We start from the raw sequence: 23,725 nt of genomic DNA, 5'->3' as shown, positions 1-23,725 counted from the left end.
TTATTGAAAACACATACAGGGTACAAAACTGTAAAATTCCAGAAGATAGAAACACCATAACTCTGAATACCATAGTAATAATAGTAAGTGTTCTTTTTTTTACTTAGATGAGGACTTTCCAGATCCACCAGCCGAGGGTTTAGAGACATCCAACAAAGCCGGTGAGAATGTCAGTTATTTAAATTATTCATCAGTTAAGTAGGGAAAAAAATTCAAAACTGTTTTTCTTTGTGTTGTGTCCTGGGCAGTGTTGGATTATGCCAACTACTACCAGGCCGTGTGGGACTGCCAAGCAGACGCACCAGATGAGCTGTCCTTCCTCAGAGGAGACCTCATATTCGTCCTCAGCAAGGTCTGTTTGGACACACTTGTGTATGTATGTTTGTGTTGGTGTGTTTTATTTGAAGGGTTGCACTAAAGCATTCAGCTCATGTCCTCACCTTTAAAGAGTAGTCAAAAATGTCCATTAGAGAGCAGTGAAATTTCCTGTTGAACAGTGGTAATATTCCCTTTTAGAGAGCTGTAAATTCCCTGTTATAGTAGTGACATTCCCTGTTAGAGTCCAGTGAAATCCCCCATTAGACATCAGTAAACTTCCTCGTTAGGCTCACCGCGCACTGAGCGACATGACTGAACATGGACAATCGCTCCCAAACAAATACAGTCGGCAACTCACACCCACAAACCAGGCAATTGACCCACGCACAAATGCCGATTTACTGCAATGGAAAAACTGTGACCCCTGGTGTTTTTATCTGGAAATGTTTTGAGGTGACACATGTAATGCACTGTATTGTATTATTAACTACAAACAACATGGTGGGTTTGTCAAAGAAGAAGGGGATTCCGCTGGTTGTTGTAGATATACAATACAATAATAATACAAAGACAGAAAACGACAGGAAATGGGTGAGACACAAAGGGGAGAGTGTGGCCGTTACATCTGTGACATTGCGATGCCCTCACCAGTGATTCAAATTTTGAATCATAGCAAAAGTAGTGGCTGACCGTTAGCCACTGATGGAAACTAGTTGCAGAACGGCGCGCACTGCACGACAGTTCAGTCGCGTTTGGCCGCGTCACTCGTTGTGCGGCGGCAATTAGCAGTAAAATTCCCTGTTACAGAGCAGTGAAATTCCCTTTTATTGTAGTGACGTTCCCTACAGAGCATGTGAGTGCCACACGCCTTAGCGGGGGCATCATTCTCCTCACAGGCGCGATGTTGAAGTGCCACGGTGGCGCTGGGTAATGGCGCTATTGTTCATTACGGCGGCGCCATCTCAGGGGTTAATAGAGTCTGCAAGCAGCTTCTTTCTTCCTGCCTTTCTGCTCCAAGTGTCTGCTTGACATAAACTGCGGGTGATTCCATTCTCACATCCTCCTGCAGCACCCCCTTGTGGAAATCAATGCCTCGCTGTTGCGTCGTTCGCATTCAGTTTCTTTTGGTGCCTCTGAAATGGAGATATCAATGTGTGTGCTGTGTCTCAATTTGTGGAAATTACAGCTTGTATTTTTAGTGATTATGTTGGGAAAAATTCACTGCTTCTTGCATCTTTAATCACCAGACATTTGATCATTAAAACACACTTACACATTGAATACTTTTATGGGAATAAGGGAACTAGAGGATATGTGTTCCAGGGTTTTAAACTCCAGCCTTCATGTAAAATAAATATGATACAGGTCGTCTTCAAAGTCATGAATTTACATAGTTAATAGTCTTTTACCTGCAAAAAGTTGCTATGCGTAAGAATGTCTTTTGTCCAAACGTTTAGATTCTTATTGACTTTAGATCATGGATTGGCAAACCTTTGTTCTCAAGGGTCCCATTTGATTTTTAAAACTGACAGATCGACAAGGTCATATGTAAATGATGTAAACAGGAAAAAAAAAAATCATTTTAAAATTTATTAATAAATAATTTCTTAAAACATTTGATCAACATGTAAGGACGGCATGGTGGACGACTGGTAAGCAAATGTGCCTCACAGTTCTGATGACCCGGGTTCAAATCTGGCCTCGCCTGTGTGGAGTTTCCATGTTCTACCTGTGCTTGCGTGGGTTTTCTCCGGGTACTCCGGTTTCCACCCACATTCCAAAAACATGCATGATCGGTTCATTGACTCTAAATACAAAGACTCTAAATTGGCCGTAGGTGTGAATGTGAGTGCGAATGGTTGTTTGTCTATGTGTGCCCTGCGTTTGGCTGGCGACCAGTTCAGGGTGTACTGCTCCAGCACCCCCTCGAACCTAGTGAGGATAAACGGTACGGAAAATGGATGGATGGATGGATCAGTATGTAAAATTGGTTATTTTACTAATCTTTATTATATTATTTACAATTAATCAATTAACCAATTGTTTAATTATATAAATGAAATGAAAATTAATAAGAAACTTAATGAATAGATTTTAATTAACCGATTTTAGGGGGGGGGGGTCTAAATTAGTGCAACAAATATTACAGGACTCTTGAAGACTACATACTTTCTTAACTCCTCGGGTAAACTGTGGCCATAAAATGTATTAATTGTGTACAGGTCATCTTTGAAGTCATAAATTAGTGTGGTTAATTGCTTTACGAGTCATGTCCCAACTTCTGGATTTTTGTTTGACTTAATTTCGCTTGAAATCTTGGCAATTTATCCAATTTATCCGACTGCTGTCCCCCCCAAAAAAAACTAGTGCAAGAGTACACATTAAATCAACATTGAAAGACACTTAAAGGTGTTTGCTTAGTGGTTGAGGTCCAGGCAGCTGAAAAGAAGATAGCGGCTCCTCCTGGCACTACCAAATGGATGAAATGGCCACCTGTGTTTTGACATTTCAGCCTATCAGGCGCTACTGATAGGACGAAAATGTCAAAACAGCTACCATGCATTTCTCTCATCAACGTACTTAATTATAACAAAACATTTTATTTTGGCCGCCTTTCATTTCACTCAAGCAAGACAAAAATTAGGACTAGATGCAGCAAAGTTGTCTAAAACACACACACACACACACACACACACACGTTGTGTATGCTTCTATTATGAACAGTTGGGTTGGTAGTCATACGTTTGCATTAGAGGAAGCTAACCAAGAGAAAAACACTGCTCAATACCTGGAATGACTCGCGACTTGTGGATGATTACGATGAATGAAGTAGTGCATGAATTCAGAATCCAAATCAGACTACTCTCCTCTTACTTTTGTCAGCTTTTTTAACAGAGTTGCCAGTAAGTTACTGTAATTCAAGTTTAACCCTATGAAACTTCTAACAGTTTGTTTCTGATACAATTCCCCAATTTCAGTTAAAAATAACCCATCTAGTACAATGCAGGACAGATGAGTTTTCATGATGTCAGAGCTTTAATATTCGAAAATGGCCCAAAATTATGTTGAGGTGGCCGCCTCCGAATTTCATAAACGCTGTGAACAAAATAACTGGATTTATAACCAAAGCACTTAAGGACACGAAAGGCATTTGTGAAAGGCTGATGTGAGTTTGGCTCAGCCTCAAGTCAAAGTTCACATTCATCCGTGTTTTGGAAGATGCAGTCGTAAATTGCATTGAGACAATCTCCTGTCGTCTCCTAAGTGTCTGCTTTGATGACCCACGTCCGTATAACAACCCCGCTGAATAGCACCACGCGGATTATAGCCTGGAATCGCCTATTTACTTTAACGAGCCCTTTGGGAGGACTTCCCCGCGTCTTGTGCGAGCAGTCGACTTTTACGGCAGGATTTCGAGGAACCTTGACCTCTTCCGGTGAAATACGGGCCCTGGGCTGGGTCTCCAGTCTGTGGCCTATATAACTGGGAGCCACACACATGAAATGAGTGTAATAAAAACCCATAAATTGTGCGCCGGGTGGGGGGGCTGATTGTCCACGCTGTTATGTCAACACGGAGCATAATTACAAGGTAATAAGGACACGCGCTGAGTGCTAAATCAATGGTGCTAACAAAGTGTTGCGTTGAGGACTGAGTGTTGGCATTGCGGAATGGACACATGGTGTCATGTGGCTGTGAACTGAGCAGAACGTGCCCGTTGTACACAAGACCCTCGTCCATCATTATTGATCCCTTGCTTACTGTAAAGTGCGCACATTTTTACTGTATGTATGTGTGTTACTGTGTATGTGTGTGCACACGTATCAATGACAAAGTAAATAAATTAAGAAGCTCACAACTCATGTGAATGCCATTAGTTGAGGTGAATTAATCTCTTGGTCGCCATGTTGGCCCGCTGCTGGTTCTGAAGCATGCAACGCGGGTCGCTGCCAGATCGCTCTCAGCGTTCTTTAGCGCTGGCATCTCATTTGAGAGCATATTGTTGTAGATAACGTAATGATTTACTTCACTCATCCTGTTTACAATTAGTGCTTTGTATTTGTTTCTTTCTCCCTTCTAGAAACTTTGTTCTGTTTGACTGATGAAGTCTGATTCTCAATAAACCTCAATTATAATACCACAGCGGAACCTTAAAAACTCCACTGTGACACAGTAAAAATAAGACAAGAAGAGAAATAAGACACATTTGTATTTTGTGCCTGCAAATTTGGATTTTCTGGTCACAAATGATCATTTTATGCACTTGCATCTATATTGTGGCCCCAGTTTCATTTTTTTCCCCATGTCATGACTGGGCCTCCATAGCATGCCGCTCCAGCACCGATTGATTATTGATTTACACGCGGTTCCGCTATTGCTTGAATTTGTCACACGGGCTAAATTGCTGTTGTTTCACATGCGCCCCTCGCTACAACATCAGCTTGTCCCTGCATTCTGGCCCTCTAATTTATGTGCCCGGCGACGTGGACTCCGCAGGTCAGCTGTCACATTCCAGTATTCCCACGGGCGCTCACGGAGAACGGGGGGATTGACTGGGAGGAGATTTATGGCGCAAACCTGCCTCTCCTGCCGCTCCCCATCTTTGCCGCCATGTCTCCCCTCTTCCACAGCGGGGCGGCCAATCAGAGCCCGTATATGGCGAGGGAAGCCGACCAATGGCGGGTGAGCCCCAAAGTGTCCAGCTGCTTGTCAGCAGAGAGGAAAGAACGTGGACAACAGCGACACCCCCTGACGGCCTCTAGCAAAACACTAAGTGAATTTGAGGAAAAAGGGCGGAATCATTTAAGTCAGCGTGAGACTCGAAAGAAAAAAAGCGACATACACAGCACACGTACACACAAAACACACAAGGTCAAAGATTTATGTGGACACACAGATTCACACGGAGACACACAAACACACATAGGCACATACAGATACGCACACAGACACATAGGTGCACACTCCCATAGGTACACAAGCACAAACACACACACAGAACGCATCAGGCGTACAAGCGGCTCACCCTCAATTTTACGGTCCCTACCAGGTCAACACACACAAAAACCGGCACCTAGACTTGAAACCTGGACAGTATCATTGAAACCGTAATTTGAAACTTTAACTACAAACCCTAACACAGGCTAAAAACACAATTGAAACCCTACGTTCGAACACTAATGCTGTCTTGACATCTGAAACCCTAACCTTGCTTGTTTCTACTACAACTTAAAAGAGTCCATTTGGGAAGCATTTATTGAAATGGATGACCATGTATTGCGTGATGCTGTTTATCACAGTGTTCTAGAAAGCTTTGAGGAATGATACAGTGTTGAAAGAAGACATTTCCAGCATTTACGCGATTAAACTGAGTTCAATAAATGTAATTGGAATAAATTAGTATAGATGTAATAAAATTTAAACATTACAGTTAACCCCCGCTATCCACTTGGGGTATGGACCGAGCTCAGCACTGCTGCAAATAGCCCAAAAAAATACTGCAAAAAATTGACACCCCCCGCCTCAATTTTTAAAATAATTGCCTATATTTATATTTTAAACAGTCAGTATACCACACAAAAAAGGCAAAACTCCTCCTACCTGACATAACAAAGATCTTAGAACAGTCCAGATGTACAGAATCACTTCAATATACTTCCTTGACACCAGTTGCTACTTTCCTATTAGCCAGGATGTTGATGCCATCTTGGAGCATCTTCGGGCATTATAGAAAGAGCCCAATAATACAGAGATTCTGGAAATTTTGTTTTTCAGTAACTAGGTGCAGATAGGTTCCACGGGAAAAAAAAAAAACATGCATTGGTGCAGGTTCACTGCCAACCCTGTATAACTTGCGCATGAAAGATTCGTAAAATGCGGGTACAACATACTAAGTTGCGCGGAGGAAATTTGTAAATCCCGTGTGCAACTTGGGAAGAGCGTGCATGTGACTTGCGTATCTTGCAAGCGCCAGTGATTTAAACTCATGCTCGCATACATAAGAAATCAAACACGTTCATGTCATCTCCTGGGTTCCGTAAAAAGTCAAATCTGGGAGACAAAAGGGGTGCTGGGGGCTCCCTTTCTTCTTTTGTGTGAACTCCGTCACACCCCCTTGCTCTGTCACGCAGCCATTTAAGGACCCCCGCTGCTATTGTGGCCATAGACACCAAGCAAGACATCCTATTTACCACCCAGAGTAGCAGGGGGTGAGTCTGGGGTCCGGGGTCACGCAGGAGGCAACGGTCACCCTCCGGTCAACTACAGTAGGTCATTATTCAGCCTGGCCAATAACCCGATCCATTCTACTTAATTATTATGAATGCGGGGGGCGGCGTAAACAGCCGTCATCATTACAGACGTTCAGTGGCAAACACAAATGCTCTTTAAATGGCCATTTGCTTAAGCAGCCGCATGCCGTCCCAAAGCACACTTTTCTTTTCATCTCATCTCGTCATGCGGAGATCTTCGAGTGTCTCCTTCATCCTTCCGAACAATTCACTCCACTAATTAAAAGCCCTCTTGGAACAGAGACGGACACTAAGTGGCCTTTTGGATGTGCGGAGGTGCACAAGAGGCATCCATATCTCTAAAATGCTTCTACACCTAATATTTTGATACTCAGTGTACTCCCGTTCATCACAGGGGATATGTTCCAGATCCGCCTGTAAAAAGTGAAAATTTATAGAGAGTTTATTTATATATTTTTTTTCGTCATAATTTTGCACCTCCCACATGCTTTAAACATATTTAAATGTATTAAAACACACTTAAACTTATTAAACACGCTTTTTTTTAAACCCATTGTAAACATTTGAACAGAAAAAAAAATTGTATACAAAGTTCCGTACGCATTTTAGTGTCTTGTTATTTGATATGTGCCTGTAAGAGGCGGGGCTTGGTCGGGTACCGTGTGATGTCGGCGATACTGCATGTGAGTGCCTGGGCGTGAGCTGTGCCCGACAACAGTTTCTGCGTGAAAGTGCTCATTGTGTTAATGTATTTTATGGTTATCCAGGCATTCAATAAATGGCTAAAAGGGGCTTTTATATGTGTGCGTGTGTGTGTGTGTGTGTGTGTGTGTGTGTGTGTATAAAACTCTTCTGAATAAATATGACTTAGAAATAAGACTTCCTCCCCAAAATATGACCAACTCTATAAATGTCTTTTTCCCAAAAATAAATGATTGTTTTTTTTAATAAGGCTTTTTCTTAAACAAAGCAAAAAACAAGAAACATTTTTAAAATAAATGCAACTTTTAACTCCTAGAAAAACATGACTCCCCCCCACCCCCCTAAAATTAGGACTTTTCCTTTGAAAAGGAGACTTTTTTTAGGTTTGGCAAGTAGGTTTGCGTCAGTATTGTACCTGACTGCAGGTTATAAATGATTGGTTTCTCCCTGCCTGGTGAAGGCCTACATGTTTCTTTGTTAGCATGACGGAGGAAGCACAACCTATCTGAACACAGGCAAGGAGGAAGAGCAGGGAGGCGGGACAGGGGAGCATTAGGCGGCGAGTTCAGCGGCGGGGCAATGAGAGACTTCCTGCGCTCCATCACTCCCAAGGCCTGCCTCAAGTCAGCTGGTGGCCAGCGAGCACGACTCGTACGATTATTGGCGTCAAAGTAGCTCTAGATAGATAGATGTATTGGTTAGGTTAAAACAACCCAATTGGGGTTAATTTTAACCCAATTACGAGGTCAAAAAGGGACCGACTACCACTTGGGTCAATTTGACCCCAAATTCAGTCGTCCTTCCAATAGCTCATACTAAATACACAAAAGACATTACACACTGATGCACCTTGAAAACAGAAACTCGACTAAAACTAAAAATAAGAATAATTCATAATGTTTAAAGATCAACAGACAAATATCTATAAGCAGCAGACACGAGGAGGAAGGTGAGGCCATGGCGGTGGTGATGACGCCACAGCCTCACCTACCTCCTGCCGGTGAGCAATGTGCCTATCAGGACCCCGCCATTATCCAGCCCCCCTGAGTGGTAAATAAAGGACGGCAGCGGGCACACTGCTGTTGTTTCCATGGCAACTCCCTCCTCTCCACAAGATCACTCCCTCGATGGTGGAGAAAGAAGACGAGTCACCGGGAGGTCAACGAGATGACGCGCCGTCACCGCCGCACCACGGCGCTGTTGGGACCGCTTACGTCGAGCCGCTCAGCCCCCCGTCGGTTTGCCCTTAAAAATATAGATAGGAGGCGCAATATGAACTTGTTTAGACAAGATTGTTTGCCTTGTTGAAAGATGACTTTTTCTAAAAAAAAAAAAATACTTTCTCAAAAAAAAAAAAACAATATGACTAAGTAAATAGAACTTTTTCCCCTCGAAAAATAAACCTTTTCCTCAAAATGTATGATCGATTAAAAAAAATCAGTTTTTCTAGTTTTGCAAAAAAAAAAAAAAATCACTTATAAAATGTTTTAAAGAGACTTAATCTAAATCTATTTTTGTAGAAAAGGAAAAGAATATCAGAAAATCAGAATATGAAGAGAGTTGCTCAATCATTGCCACAGCAAGCCCCCTGCTTGGCCTTCACTTGGCCCTCCTGCCATTTCCCCCTTAAAAAAAAAGAAACCAAACAGGAGGAGGAGCACGTAATTTTAGTCATTTGGATAATTCACTCGGAGATGTGGCCATTACAGCAGGTGTACTCTGGATGAACCCGTTGCGAGCGCGAGGAAGATGGACTCTGCACGCCTGACAGACTCCCACCATCATTGGCTCTGCCACCCCGCCTCGCGCCGCGACACTCATATTAAAATGGCGGCGCCGATAATCCAAAAGACCTTTCCGGGGTAGAATTTGAGAGTGTTTTGCACAGATGGGCGGCGCAAATAAATAAAATTCTTTTGTCACTGCGGTGGCTGCAAGAGTGCTGCGACACCCCTCTGAGGGCGACACACACATCCCTTTCTGTTATACCCCCCACACCCCCCAAAAAAAGAAAGAAGAAAAAAAAAAAAAAAAAAACCCTTGTGCCCTTGTCCTCATGACTCACTACCAGGACCACCACCCTCGTGGACCTCTTCCGCTGTGGCCTGCTGGGCACATTATAAAAAAACATCAGGAGGCTCCTGAAGGAGAACATTGATGGACAGATGGATGGAGAGAGAGAGAGATCCTAGATGACTAGATACTAGATAACTAGATTCGAGAACTTGCAAGAGAGAAGGAAGATAGAGACGAGATAGACAGCTAGGGCGAAAGAGACACTAGCTAGTTTGATACTGGATAGAGATAGCTGGATAGATACGACTAAATAGATTAACACTGGTATGGATACTATCGTACAACCAACAAAATGTAAACAAAAACAAAGAGCAGCATTTGGGAGGATATAAAGAATTTAAAATCTAAACAACAACAAAACAGAATGCCGCATGTTAGTATAAGAAACTTAAATACTCTTTGCAATTGATCAGATCCTCGGTAAAGGTCCACATTGCACGACGCTTCTATTCCCCAGAGAGCGCCAACAGAATACAAGAGCAGTGCAACTAAATCACACAATACAAAGACAATTAACATCTGTTTGTCCACCTGCTGGCGGCTAAATTATTTCATTTAAAGTTAATTTTTTTTATATTAACGGCTCAAGGCAACAGTAGTTAATTGTATTTTATGCAGTAAACAACAGATCAAATGCATTTGAATTATTTTTCTATTTTCTTTAGCTTAAGGGTTTGCACATTGATTTAGAATAAAACACAAATTTCAATTACACACAAAGCTGCTCAGATAATTTCATATATTTTTAATGAAGTGTGTAATGCCTGAAGCATTTTAAAATAATCTGTGGGAAAATAATTTCTTAAAATAGTTGCTTTAGGATTTAAAAAATAAAAAATCTGAATGACCTTAGTCATAGCATGGGTTTAACTTACATATCAGTGCTTTGAGTCAAATACTCTTAGATCCTGGAAATTATTATTCATGATTCTTTTGTCATCTTGCAGCATTTAGGTTGTTACAATGAGCATGTTATGTTGTTTCCAGGAGTACAACATCGATGGTTGGTGGGTCGGCGAGCTGAACGGCACTGTGGGTATCGTCCCCAAGGACTTCCTGCACCCCGCCTATTTCCTGTGAGCTGCAAGCAGGTACAGGACAACCCAGACATCAAAAGAATCCCAAAAACGCTTCCCAACTAACGTACCACCTGGTTCTCGTGCAGGCCCATTCACTCGTTAACCCTCACCGTCCTCTGAACAAATTATAAACATGTCATTTGTTAGGTTCTCTTATGATTTAAACCACAAATCACATTATCTATTAATTCGAGCAAAGTGGGTGTGGCCAACTTTGTTTTTTTTCCCCCCAAACCCTTGAGCATCTTTTTTTTTAAGCAACTTCAACTCTTACGAAGAAACAGACATGAGTGGAATGATTCTCACATTGTTTTGCGTATGACAAAAAAGGAGCAATCGCGCTGAACATTGCCAAAGACAAGGTGAACATTTATACTTCGCAAAAGCAGGAATTTATCGATATGTTGGAAAACTGCGACCAGAGGTTATGTGCGTTGTAGCTGCAAATATTTTTTTCGAGGTCGTTTTGCCTTACAATTTTACATGACAAAAGACACAGCGAGATATGAAGGGGTCATACATCAGACATATGGACCAGTCGAGTAATGAAGTTTGGTGGCTCATTTTATGTAAAAAAATTTTTTACATGCTTTGACAAAAGGTATTTCCCATCCAGATGAAGTACTTTATTTTCACATCTGGAAAGAAAATTTATTTCTGTGGAAGTTGATGGTGAGGATAAAAACAGTTTCAAAGCTTGATTTGTATCGAGAAATAAAGCAAATCCCAGAAAAAGCCGGGGGGGAATCAGAACTTGTTTGAATAATGTCAAGCCTTTTTTTGTAAATGAAGGAGGAAAAAATTAGTATAATTGAATGAGATTTGTGGGGGGGGGGAAAATATGAAATTTTAAGGCCATATTGCACATTAAAATGATTGTTTTCCCAAACTAAATATTAAAACGAGCATTAATGGTGGGCACTTATAGTCATTAGTCTGTATTTAAAATGGACATTTAGAATTGTCAACAAATTATATTCACATAAGTAATTATAGTGATGTTTGTCAAATAGTTGGAAGTCTGGTGCAGGCCACTGTGGCAGTTTCTCTCTAGTAGTGAAAAATGAACAAGACAAGTGAGATGAAGACAACCAAGTGTTTATTTTAAATAAACCACAAGATGAAGGTAGTGTTGCTGTTACTATTAATAGACTTTTATTCATAAAATAACATTTTGCATTGGTGAAATCAACAATCAGCAGTAAATCTCAGCTAAACATTCCAGCAAAACATCAGTGGTCATAAAAAAAAAAAAAAGTCTCATTATAAACCTAATTTTTAAATGTAGAATGAGCGAATAAACTCAGTCCCTTTTTTTAATGTGACAAAAATGACGAATCACGTTTTGGTGGAAGCAAAAAACGTGAGATTACATGTGGAAATTAAACTTTTGCGGAGGTCAGTCATCTTATTTGCAGCTTTGTGTCATTGGATATGATTGTAATGGATTTAAACTTTTGTCATGGATTTGAATTTTAGGCAGCACAATTGAGCATTGGTGTTTGAATCTGGGCTCTGCCCTTCCTGTGTGAAGTTTCCATGTTCTCCTCATGCTTGCGTCGGTTTTCTCCAGATACTCGGCTTCATCCCTCATTATAAAACCATTGCCGTTAGATAAAGTGACGACTTGAATTTGTTAGTAGGTGTGAATATAAATGCTTGTTTGTCAAAATGTGAATACCAACCATTGTATCTCTATGTGACCTGTTTTTTTTTTTTAAGTAGTTAAAATTTTCTGGAGACCTTTAGCGCCCTCTGCAGTCCCTACGTAGACATGACACCATTCAGAACTCGAGCCTGCCATCTAGCGTTAAAAATGAATGTTAAGTTTTTTTTTTTTATATAATAAAAAAATATATATCCTTTTCAGTCTGGCAACTCTGAATATATCCTGGGGCCTAAGTCAGGACAAGAGCTGCTCTCCAAAATGCTGAACTTGTTGTTGCCAATATTGACAATCAAAGAGATACTCAGCTCCTACACGACTGAGCGGCGTATTGTCAAAACAAAATAAAATAAAAAGTTTTGATATTTCTGTACGTCATATTTTCCAAACATATGTGCTCAGTCCAAAGCTGTGTCTCATAAAAATATTGCTTTGGTGCCATACAACTATGTTGAAGAGCTTCATTTAGTCAGGCCATCGTCTGGTCGAATAAAAGAATGCTTTGCTGCCATTTTCTGGCATCTATAGACAATTGTAATACTTTTTTTTGGGGGGGGGGGGGGTCAACAACTTGCAAATTTTCTCTATTTGCAGCAGGGCTCAATCACTATACATTAGAGAAAAAGTTGTATATTCCCCCCCCCAAAATGTGTTTATCTTTATGATACCACTCAGAATTGAGTAGCCTGCTGTCAAGCATTAAAATAAATGTAAAGGTTTTAAATATATATATAAAAAAAAAAAAAACCCTCTTCAGTCTGGCAAATCCGAGTGTTTCCCGTGAGCTAACTCTGGAGCGGAGGTGCTCCCCAACACGCTGAAGTCATTCTCTGCAAAATTGACATCCAAAGAGTTGCTAAGCTCCCGGTCACCACAACTGTTCGCTTGGATGTCCACGGTGACGTTGGTCCCACCGGACACCTGCAACCAGTGGTTGTCGTCCTCGGGGGTCATCTTGACAAAGCCGTTCCGTGACAAACGGTCACGGCAGACGACGTCTTCTTCGTCGCTGACTTGTATGATGCTCTCGTTGGACAACGACAGCGATGCAGCGTCCTGCTCGCTTACCGCTTCCTGTCTGGATCCGACTCCCTCAGACACAAGTTCCTCCTCCACCTCAGAACCAGTAACCTGAGGAGCTGAACCTCTGTGGTCCACCTCCTCAATGCCCGCACACCCAGGAACGTGGACCTCCACAGGGGTCTCCATGCGACCGCTCCCTGGTGCTGTGACTTCGGTCAGCGTCCGCTCATCCTGGCTGTCCCCAAGGTAGAAGACGGCCGACGTGGCTTTGTCACGGGCGGTCAAATCGCAAGGTTCAAGTATGTCGTCGGCGTCAGACGAGAAGAGCGCCAGACTGACGCCATCTTTGTTGTGAGGGTGAGGCTGATGAGGGGCCGGGCTGTGGAGGAGATTACTTGACAATTAATCTGGATGGACAACAACAGGAATACAGTCAATTGGCAAGGGTTAGGGACAAAGACCCACCGCCAAAAGCAAAAACTCGCTTTAAAACATAAATACAGCGCATCAACAAAGTATTTGCAGTGTCAAAAACAGTTTTGAAATTTGCCATGCATTTTTAATGAATGTGCAAAGAAGTCACATTTTTTTTCATTTCAGACATGACAAAAGGTTAAAAAAGTGAAGTGTGGCGAACTCTTCCGGGATTCACTGTATACCCTAAAACTACGGCGAAAAATTAAGATACCTTGATAAAGTTGCACTTTTCCCACTATTACAGTGAAGAAAACTCATATTTCCCCCAAAAACTCACATGAGAATTATTTTAATTATATGTTGTCATATTTTCCAACAAGTTTTGAAGTTCCCAATAAGACAACATGGGAATTTATAAAGAATATTTTATATGAGAGAAAAGTTTTAATATAGTGTAAATAGTTTTACAGAAAATTTGGTGAGTGTGTGGGTGTTGACTGTAACTGTTGGTTGCTACGGCGATGTCCTCACCTCTCCATGGACTCATAAGACACTGTTAGACTTGGCTCCTTGACGGCCGTGTCCTCCTCCTGAGCCTGAGCCCAGCCCTGATTGGACGAGGCGTAGGTCAGGATGGCGTCCATCACAGTGTAGGGGGTGTGGCCTTGCACGCAGTCCAGGATGTGGCCGACGGGCAGCTGCGTCTGCAGGAACAGGTGAAGCTGGCTGTCTGACAGACACACGGTCATGTTCACCACCCTGGAACGCACACACGCACGTTTGAATGTTTGAAGCCAAAGAAGGGGCGGAAATGGTGGTAGAGATGGGACTGACGTGTCCAGGAAGACTTGAAGTCCTTGACGCCTACGTTCCAGGAAGTCCTCGTTGCTGAAGGAGAAGAAGGACTTTCCAGGAAGTTCTGGAACGGGCCTGCAGGATCACAAACGGGTCTATCAAAAAAACTAAAGCAAATTCTAGGGTTGACTGTACTCACACCAAGCCAGCGTTCTTCTGCAGCTTTTTCTTCAGCCACACGAACTCGCTGTAGCGCCGTCGCACACACGATGTCTTGGCAGTGAATGCCTTACTATTGGTCTGTACGCACACCACACAAAAAAACAAAACATTACCGTTAACATCAGTGACTGTTTTGACAGGTCAGCTGACCTGCCAGTGGTCATTCCTTTAAAAAGCAACAATATTAGCACATTGGCATTTTAACAATTATAGACAGGTTTTCTTTCCTGAAGTAACATACACAATGTCTACCTTTCACCTGTGGTTTCTCTCAACTTCCTGAAACCGCTTCCTCTTTTTTTCTGTTCATCTATATTCTTGGTAATTTACTGGTTACTATCCACTTAACATTGTTTCCAGTAGACGACTAGACAGTAACTATATATTCTTGTTTTTCGATTCAGCTGTCTTTGTTGATAGACACGTTTCTTGTTTTACTGTGATGACCCATCCATTAGTTAAGCTGCCATTCAGCACATCCAGAGCATATTTAGAGGGTTTTACTTTTCCCCACTGTTTTTCTTACAGCCTTATTCCAAAATGGAATACATTATTCTCCTTAATGACTATTTTTAAATTTTGCCTTTGCAGCTGAGCTTAAGTTTTTTTTGCCTTTGCAGCTGAGCTTAAGTTTGAGCTTTGTGGCAAAGGCTGTAAATATGCATGTACGCGTGATTTTTTTTTAATTTTTTTTTTTTTTGTAAGTTAGCAAAAATCGTTTTTCACGTCATAAAATATGTCGGGAATTGGTTGGCAGATAAATCAAGAATGTTTTGTCTGTTCTTTTTGTGCGCAGTCAGGACTCAAGGCGACAAGTGACGCAGGATCACGGGGGGCTCACTGCTGCTGACTCAACGGTGCTAAAGAAACAGTTGCCACAACAATGCCAGGAAACGATGTGCTAACTTCATCTGTCGCAGATTAAGAGCAAATGTCTTCTCAGGGATGTGATTATATGTTAAGGGCCAGCTTTTCAAATGAACTAGAATGAGTGACATTCTAGAACAGGGGTTACTTATAAACTTAAAATAGACAGATGTGCCCCCCAAAAAGGGGGTGGATCAGGGTTTATTGAAAAGAAATTGAGATTTTTTTCTTCTAATAAATAATTCACTCATGTTTATGATGTATGACTTAGTAATATTTTATGTCATTATCCACAATAAAGTAACCAATATTCAATGTGCTAAATGAATAAAAGCATCTAGTTAACTTATTTTTAAATGTCATTATTTATAATCAAATAAATTTATTAAAATAAAACCGTTAAATGTATATTATTTACTAATATTCAACCCCTTAACCAATCTAGGTAAATGCAATTAAAATAATCAGTTAAATCACCCATTATACATGCCAAAAACAAAAAAAATAAAACAAATCAATTGACCAATTAATGATAAATTCATAAAACGTGAATAAATACATTTTAATTCACCAATTTTTTGGGGAAAGGTCCAAATTATATTACAGGACTCTTGATTTTACAAATGAGTGGTGGGCTGGATTAAAGAATGTAATGCTTGGGCAAATCATTCAAAATCTGGATCTACACTCACATGGAGGAAGATCTTGTAATCCACATAGGAATTCCACAAGCCTTCGTTCTGCATCCGGGGATCTTGAACCCGCACGGCAACAAAAACCTGCAGGCCAGAAAAAAAAAGTTGCATCAGGCTCTTTAAATATTTCGGTCCATATTTATTTCTAAATTCTAACATCCCTGACTTGGTATAATTGGAAATGTTACTTAAAACATTGCCTTCACAGTTGATTATTCAATGGTGGTCACAGTTTGTCCCTGGAACAAATTATTTCTATTCTTGTATTATTTTCTAATGGGCGAAAACAGATATCGCTGCATGCAATGTATGACATACATCATTATACAAGGACACGTGGTGGGAGTACACAAGGGGGGACTCATATGGGTCTATAAATGTGTGAAAATGAAGTGGTGACTTACATCTTCATGGTTCATGGTCATAGCTGAGATCATGTTGGCGTACGTAGAGAGGAGACAGAAGTTGTTTAAATTCACATGCTGCACAGTGCGTCTATGACTCAGCCTGTGAAGCAATAAAGTCAGTTGCACTTTTATCACACACAAAATGAATCATTGGGTAAACACTGGAGAGCGTTCACATACAGTGGTGCCTTGACTTGGAATTTTAATTCGCTCCGTGACCACGCTTGTATCTCAAATCATCCATTCCGACCACCCCCAAAAAAAAGCAGGAAATTGATTAAAGCAAGAAAGCACGTTAGAATATTGTACTTTATAAAAGACATGCAGTAATAACATATCTAAATCGAATGTTGAGGAATTAAAACTTTTTGCATCATGATTTAATGGTTTAGTTCAATGAGTCTCCTGATGTGCACAGTTGGCCACTAGAGGGTAGTATAATACAGATAGAATACAAGATTTGATGGCGTAACAAGCAGTAATATTGTTTTGGTTTTTTTTTGCAGATGAGAAAGAATATGCCTGTGAGTACTGAACGCTCAGCCAGTATGTGTTGCTACCGTTTGTGTTCAAATGCAAGTTGTTTAAGGGTTCATAACGACTGCGATAGACGCTAGTCAGATTAGCTCGTCTATGGTGTTTCCCATTGCGTTAGCATAAAGCTAGTGTATTTTTTTTGGGAGGCAAAGTTGTATGCAAAAAAAATAAATAAAAAGCAATTTAAGTGAACGAGACATTCAACAAAATATTTCCCATTCCAAATTGTTGAGCTCATTCTCAACTTTATGGTAACTATTTTCCATACTGCAATATTTCCTGTTTTCCCATATCTGGGAGCTATTTTAAGGCTCGCAAATTTCCACAATAAAATAACCAAATTTAAACATTTTATATTTACCTCCCCCGATTTCTTGATCGATTCGAACCATCCCAGCGTCAAGTGTCACATTTGAAATGTCAACAATTGAACGCCATTAATACCCCGGCATTCGCACGCAATTCCTCCATTAACTGACTGCACTTTGTGGTTCCCGTTTCGACACGAACAAGCCATCAAGCAGCGACTCAGCTGGCCATCACAAGGCCAGGGAGCGAGACTAATCAATCAATCGATCGATCTGAAAAATTAGCGATGGATTGAGTCACTGCCACGTGGTGCACATAATCAGATGATGAGGCTGTACAACCTCCGCGTCTAATAACCAATTAGTATTTTTAAAGACAATTATTATTCAAATTATTAACGACTCACCTTTCTCGTTAGTGTTCAGTATTTCAAACAGAAAAACAAATATCTGAGTTGCGTCAGCTTTTGCCAAATTGGAACGATTAACGCGATAATGACGACATCGTTTACAATTAGTTGACACAAGTACTATTAAAAAAAGTACGTATTTAACTAAAGCACTGTTGAATTAGCAAAGTGAATATTTGAAGAGACTTGTGGTTTAGAAAAGCTGTCAATGTTAGTAGTTGTTGAGCTAAAGCAAACACCAGCTAAAAGCTAATCCTGGCGGACTTACTTTTTTGACGAAGTATTTGTATATTAGCACGCAGGCGTGTTGTGTTTAAAGTTGACCCGCCAGTAGATGTTGTTGTTCCCCAGAAGAACAAGCCAAAAAGCTCCCCGGCGGTTCAGTCTGGCGGCTTGTTAGTGCAAAAAGCTGCGGTCTCCATTTCGCAAGTCACACGAGAGCTACTGTACGCTAGCCGGGCGAGCCGCTCGCCTCTATGACGTCATCGTGGGGGGCGTCCCCTTCATGCCTTTTGTTACTTTCTGTGTCGTCTACGTCGTGTTTGGATGATTTTGACGACGAAAACTACTCCTTTTGTGTATGTGTTTTTATCCTGCGCCCATGAGATGAATAAACCTGAGCTTTGAAACCACAGGTCGCTACACTATTACAGCCATTAAAACAATTAATTTTTCCTGTCATAATTTCTTTTCCCCAAGTTGCACTTGATACAGACACCAGATGAGACAGCGTTAACATGAAAAAAATTACGCTCAGCAAAATGTTTCAATATTGAAAATGTAGCCAATTTAAGACAAATTAAGCGGTAACATAAACTTAAGGGATAATAAGTGAGATGGTCATTATTGTCGTAATTATTAGATCAACAGTTATGAACATTTCAATACGCTAAAAGTAATGTTTTAAAGTAAAAAGTGAGCTGTGCCTATGGCTCACTTCCCCCTCCACGCTAGTGCAACAGTACGTTAGCTTGCTTACTAGCTACAGTTGATGCTGGAAACAAACCCAAACAAACTGCTCGGGGAATTTTTATGCTCACTTTCTTTGCCCATATTTCCCCCCCAATACCTTCATACCACAATGAAAACAACACTGTGAATTTCTCACATTTCCCATGTACTAATCTTACGTATATGCGTTATGTGGTTTCTCTCAACTAGTTTTGACAATTGTGTTATTTAGTTGAGATTTTTTTTTTTTAAACTCTTGACTTATTCGTAACACAAATACAAGTGGGTATATTTGACGAGAAGTGTAAATCTCAATCAAAATGTATTTAAACTGAGTTTTATGTGGGAGACTAGAGACAGTTACTTTTAAAGTAAATGTTTATGCGTTCATGAAATGTTTGTTTTGCTGAATTCCGAGGGTCCGTGTGGCGACATAAGACGAGAGTGACGGGTGATTGGTGGAAAATCATAAAGCGAGCGGTGTAGAAAAAAAACAAAAAGAAAGAAAGAAAAGAAAAATGCGTTCACTGTACTTCACAGGGAAACTGAACATCGCAATAAAAACATGTGATTTGTATTTTCGAAAGTCTGCGTTAAGGCACTGCTTGCATGTTTCATTTCTCAGCATCCAAAACGATTTCCATTATATTTCAGGTCGTTTATGGGTGAAGTCCATTTGTGCCGATGTATCAAAGATACTAAAAAGCGAAGATGAACGTGAGGACGTCCCATTCGCTTCCTTGTTTATTTTTGTAACTGACTCGTCTTTTGGTAAATTACATGACATTACCCGTATGTCATGTCAAAGTAAAACCAGTTGTATCGCGACTCCAACTTAATCCTTCTTAAAAAAATAAAGAACCGGGGTCGTTTTCGTGGAGCGAACTAGAAAAGATCTGAAAAAGCGAACGTCCCGGGGAAAGTCCATTGCGCATGCGTAAGGCGTCCCTCTCTCTCTCCACGAAAAGGGGCGGAGACGCTAGGCTACGTTAGCAACAAGCTGAAGCTAGTCATAAGCTAGCTGCGCTGTGTTACCTACCAGCTAAGAAAAAAACACAGTCAAACGCTAGACGTAATTGGCACATAATAAAAGCCTATAGCGTGTCGTTGTCGTCCTTTTCCAGCGGAGCTCTCAAAAAAGCGAATTGTGAGTCAGCGGTGAGTCATTTTTTTCCCTCCAAAAGCGAGTGCTTTAAAACACATTGTGTGTGTGTGTATGAGAGAGAGAGAGAGACAGAGAGAGAGAGAGAGGCAGACAGAGAGCTCAGCCAGCCATTAGCCACTTGAATTAGCACATTTTCATTCGGCTTCACGTTGTCTTGTCACACGGAGTCTGCATGGATTAAAAAAAGAAACAAGCAAAAATATATTTAAATAAATACTGCCAGACGACGCGGTGCATGCGTCTGGAGGCGAACGCCACACAACACAACATGGAGGATTGAAACGCTCCCTCCATGCTAGCCGCTTCCTGCATGCATGCTTGCTTGGCTTTGTCGTGTTGCTCTTATCTTCTCCACGCTGCTTAGCGGCGACCGGAGCCACAGCGTGGCCACATTAAACGCACGCACAAAAAACGTGTGCGTGTCCCCCCGCCCCCGCCCCCGTTTTAATACCACACCGTCGATTCCCCGACGCGTTAGTTGCTCCCAAATTGCTGCTGCGTTCTTTTGTTGTTCTTATACAATTTTGCGAGAACAGGTGGTTGCTTGCAGCTTTTTAGCCACACACAGTCACGTTTTTGCTCTCCATTTCGAGTGGACCTCATTACTTTAGGTTAGCCCCTGTACCCCCAGGGACATTTTTCAATTTCAGTTGAATGCTTAAAAAAATATAATTCACTACAAATACTGTACAGTGGTGCAAATGCTCATATCTCACATTATCGTTACCCACAGAAATAAATTGAAATGCCGTTTCATCTGTTCCAGGCGCCCCAAAAATACACATGTTTTTAAATCAAGAAAAATAGCACTCCATAGTATTGTACTTAAACATACAGTAATAGCATGATTAAATTTAATGTAAAGCATCAAACTGTTTGTGCCTCATGAGTTCATGCTTCAATGCCCATTGATGTGCTGCTCCTTCTGGCGTTCGCGCCTTGGCCACCAGGGGGCAGTATAGTGCAGGCATACGGATATACAATGACAATGAATTGATTGACAAGAGTGATTGTAAAGTGTGCAATGCTCTTGTCTCCTTTCTTACCGCACTGACCAGGACCCTGCTGGTCTCCAGGTCTACTTGATGAGTATGAGCGTGACTACAGAAACCCCGAACGATGGCCCCAGTGTTACAGAAGGTTTGCCACAACATTCTTTCATTTCAATGTCCTGATGTATTTTGAGTGAAATCCTTGTCTGAAATTATGTGTGTCAGACCCACCTACCATACCTGTAGATGAAAATTCACATAGAACATTTTTCTTAGTTTTGCCTTTCTCGCATGCCTACATTTAGGCTTAAGACACACTTTAAAACACATCCTAAACATATTTGAACTCAAACCAAATTTGAAAGCATAAACTGTATGGGAAATATAATACAGTTAAACTGCTTAAATGTTCATTATAAAGTCCGTAAGTACCTGATACCCCAAAAAGGTTTGTAATTTCTTGAAGATGCCACAAGATGATTGCAAAGCACTACATGAAACTCCTCAACTCACTTCAACATCGTCCCTTGGCACCATGGTGGCACCAAAGCAATACTTTAGGCTGAGCACAAAAACAAACAGCGAATCGGTGAGTTTTTCAGTGTATAATCGAGGATAGGTTCCCCCCAAAAAATCAACAAACAGGTGAATCTGCGATGTGCGTATTGCAAAATGTGTGGGGAACACACATTTGATACATTGAATTCTTACTGCATTTTAGTCACTCTTTATTTTCATCAGTGGTTCCCAATGTGTGGTACATGGGCTCCCTCTAGTGGTATGCGGCAGAATCCCCGCCCAAGTGCAGTTCAGTTGTGTTTAACTTTTAGCACATTTGCATTTAATCTTTAAGAACTGTTTAATTTTAAATATTTTGGTGCAATTTAACTTACGTGCAGTCCATTTTAATGTAGTCATTATTCAAATATTTGTTATTTGTCTATATTTAAGCACAGTGTTGACATTCAAACTGTGGATAATGTGAGAGAGCGGCTTACAATACAATTAAAGATACTTTTTAGGATTAAAACACTGTCCCATTTTGTATGAACGCAGGTCTATTATGGACTATATTTTAATGTTGGTCATATTGGTGGTGGTTGGCGAGCTAAATAATTTTTTCCCAAGTGGTACTAGGTGGAAAATGTCTAACTCTATACGTCGTTCCCTCTCTACCGCATGTTGTCCGCCAGAGAGCAAGCTGCCTGTGCCTGAGAAGAAGGAGAAGAAGGCGGATGACGTAGCTGAGGAAGAAGAGGAGGAGGAGGAGTACGTGGTGGAGAAAGTCCTGAATCGACGGGTGGTCAAAGGGAGGGTAGAATACCTCCTCAAGTGGAAGGGATTCTCAGAGTGAGTGCTGCTTCACCATCTTGACACATTTTTTATTTTAATACAGTAGTTGGCTTGCCACGAAACCCAAACATTTGTGTGTGTGTCATTTGTCTCTTGTGAATGTATTTCTCATATGTGATATTTGTCTCCTTTGTGTTTGTGTGTTGCATTTCCTGTTTGTCGTGTTTTGTGAATGTGTCGATTGTGCGTGTTCGTCTGTATGCGAGTGTCTTGTTTGTGGTGGGTTGTGTGTATGTGTTTTTGTTATTGTTTGTATGTGTTATTGTCTGTACGTGTGCGCGCAGGGAAGACAACACGTGGGAGCCGGAGGACAACCTGGACTGTCCCGACCTCATCGCCGAGTTTCTCCAGTCTCAGAAGTCGGCGCACGAGGGCAAACGGAAGGCGGCCAGCGATGGAGATGGAGAAGAAAGCAAATCCAAGAGGAAGAAAGATGACGTAAGTTCAAAACGTTTCTGTGTGTGCGCTGTGCACTTCGTTACACGTAATATAGCAATTTTCATTATCATCTCTCATTTTCTAAGTTTGTACTGCAAGCTATTTCCCATACTTTGTAAATGTTTTGTAATTAAATATCGTGTTATTAACAGCACTGTTTAATGTAATACAAACTACAGCTACAGTCGTAAGCAGTCAAATTAATCACAAGTAAGGGATAAAACAAAATATTGTAATATGGTCTCTGTCTCGCAGATTTCCACCTATCGTGAGTGGTTTTAGATCAATGGGGGCTCACTCTATAACAACAATTCTGAGAGTGATATGAAAAGCCCTGTCGTCTTTCAGGTTCTGTAGAAAAGTGAATAGATGTGAACGTTTAGTTGTTTTTTTTTTTTTGTCGGCAGACTGAGAAGCTGAGGGGCTTTGCCAGGGGTTTGGAACCGGAGAGAATCATCGGAGCCACCGATTCGACGGGAGAGCTCATGTTCCTCATGAAGTGGTCCGTACCCACCGCATTACATTTCAACAGTTTGTTTTGAACAACTTTATCAAGCTTTAACTATTTAATTGCACCTCAATTGTTTATTTTGAGAACAAAATCATGAATGTCGACTTATTATGCACGTCCGTGACCCAACCTATAATCCTCTTTAATTTGGTAAATTCCTGGTTTATTCCAGTTAATTCCAATGAGAAGTTTCCAACTTTGAAAATTCCTCGAATTTTGCAACCCTATCGTCAACTTCTCAATGTCCCCATTCCAGAGTGACTTTTGTTTTTTTGTTTTAAAGGAAAAACTCTGACGAAGCAGACCTGGTTCCGGCCAAGGAGGCCAACGTCAAGTGTCCGCAGGTGGTCATCTCTTTCTACGAGGAGCGGCTCACCTGGCACTCGTACCCCAGTGAAGATGAGAAAAAAGATGAGAAAAACTAAAAAAAAAAAAAAAAGGGGGGGGGGGTAGTTTTGAATTTGGTTAAACTTTGGTTTCTGAGGGGGGGAGGGGTGGGGGGAGGGAGTGGGGTTAAACACTTCAGTTAGTCTGACGTTGGT

The 23,725-nt window shown here is 41.1% G+C and overlaps 3 protein-coding genes across 7 annotated transcripts in view; 2 read left to right on the top strand and 1 right to left on the bottom strand.

The window, feature by feature from the left end:
• Positions 1 to 15,746, top strand: part of skap1 (src kinase associated phosphoprotein 1) — a 45,795-nt gene extending 30,049 nt beyond the window's left edge. Inside the window, exons 10-13 of the mRNA XM_061664095.1 lie at positions 108 to 161; positions 249 to 352; positions 10,335 to 10,438; positions 15,346 to 15,746. Of these exons, the coding sequence (XP_061520079.1) occupies positions 108 to 161; positions 249 to 352; positions 10,335 to 10,427 (251 nt within the window). The 3' untranslated portion in view covers positions 10,428 to 10,438; positions 15,346 to 15,746. The remainder of the gene's footprint in view (positions 1 to 107; positions 162 to 248; positions 353 to 10,334; positions 10,439 to 15,345) is intronic.
• Positions 11,559 to 18,243, bottom strand: snx11 (sorting nexin 11). 4 transcript variants are annotated; one of them, XM_061664091.1, is made up of 7 exons: positions 18,042 to 18,243; positions 16,516 to 16,618; positions 16,109 to 16,195; positions 14,527 to 14,627; positions 14,367 to 14,462; positions 14,064 to 14,291; positions 11,559 to 13,494 (listed from the first exon to the last, which is right to left on the bottom strand). In XM_061664091.1, the coding sequence occupies exons 2-7, from the start codon at positions 16,546 to 16,548 to the stop codon at positions 12,846 to 12,848; spliced, it is 1,194 nt and encodes a 397-aa protein (XP_061520075.1). In that variant the 5' UTR covers positions 16,549 to 16,618; positions 18,042 to 18,243; the 3' UTR covers positions 11,559 to 12,845. The 4 variants fall into 4 exon arrangements, with proteins under 4 accessions (XP_061520075.1, XP_061520077.1, XP_061520076.1 ...); XM_061664093.1 differs by having other exon boundaries at positions 16,516 to 16,538; XM_061664092.1 differs by lacking the exon at positions 18,042 to 18,243 and adding an exon at positions 16,699 to 18,035.
• A 1,454-nt stretch (positions 18,244 to 19,697) lies between these two features.
• On the top strand, positions 19,698 to 23,626 carry LOC133395304 (chromobox protein homolog 1-like). Of its 2 annotated transcripts, none has more exons than XM_061664098.1 (6): positions 19,698 to 19,871; positions 20,948 to 21,029; positions 22,075 to 22,231; positions 22,519 to 22,672; positions 23,080 to 23,174; positions 23,467 to 23,626. In XM_061664098.1, exons 2-6 carry the CDS (start codon positions 20,975 to 20,977, stop codon positions 23,606 to 23,608), a joined length of 603 nt encoding a protein of 200 aa, XP_061520082.1. In that variant the 5' UTR covers positions 19,698 to 19,871; positions 20,948 to 20,974; the 3' UTR covers positions 23,609 to 23,626. The 2 variants fall into 2 exon arrangements, with proteins under 2 accessions (XP_061520082.1, XP_061520081.1); XM_061664097.1 differs by having other exon boundaries at positions 19,698 to 19,882.
• The last annotated feature ends 99 nt before the right edge of the window (positions 23,627 to 23,725 follow it).

This window comes from Phycodurus eques, chromosome 19, assembly GCF_024500275.1.
Source record: "Phycodurus eques isolate BA_2022a chromosome 19, UOR_Pequ_1.1, whole genome shotgun sequence".
NCBI lineage: Eukaryota > Metazoa > Chordata > Actinopteri > Syngnathiformes > Syngnathidae > Phycodurus > Phycodurus eques.
The sequence above is the reverse complement of the archived record's forward strand: the minus strand, read 5'-3'. Positions and strand labels throughout refer to the sequence as shown.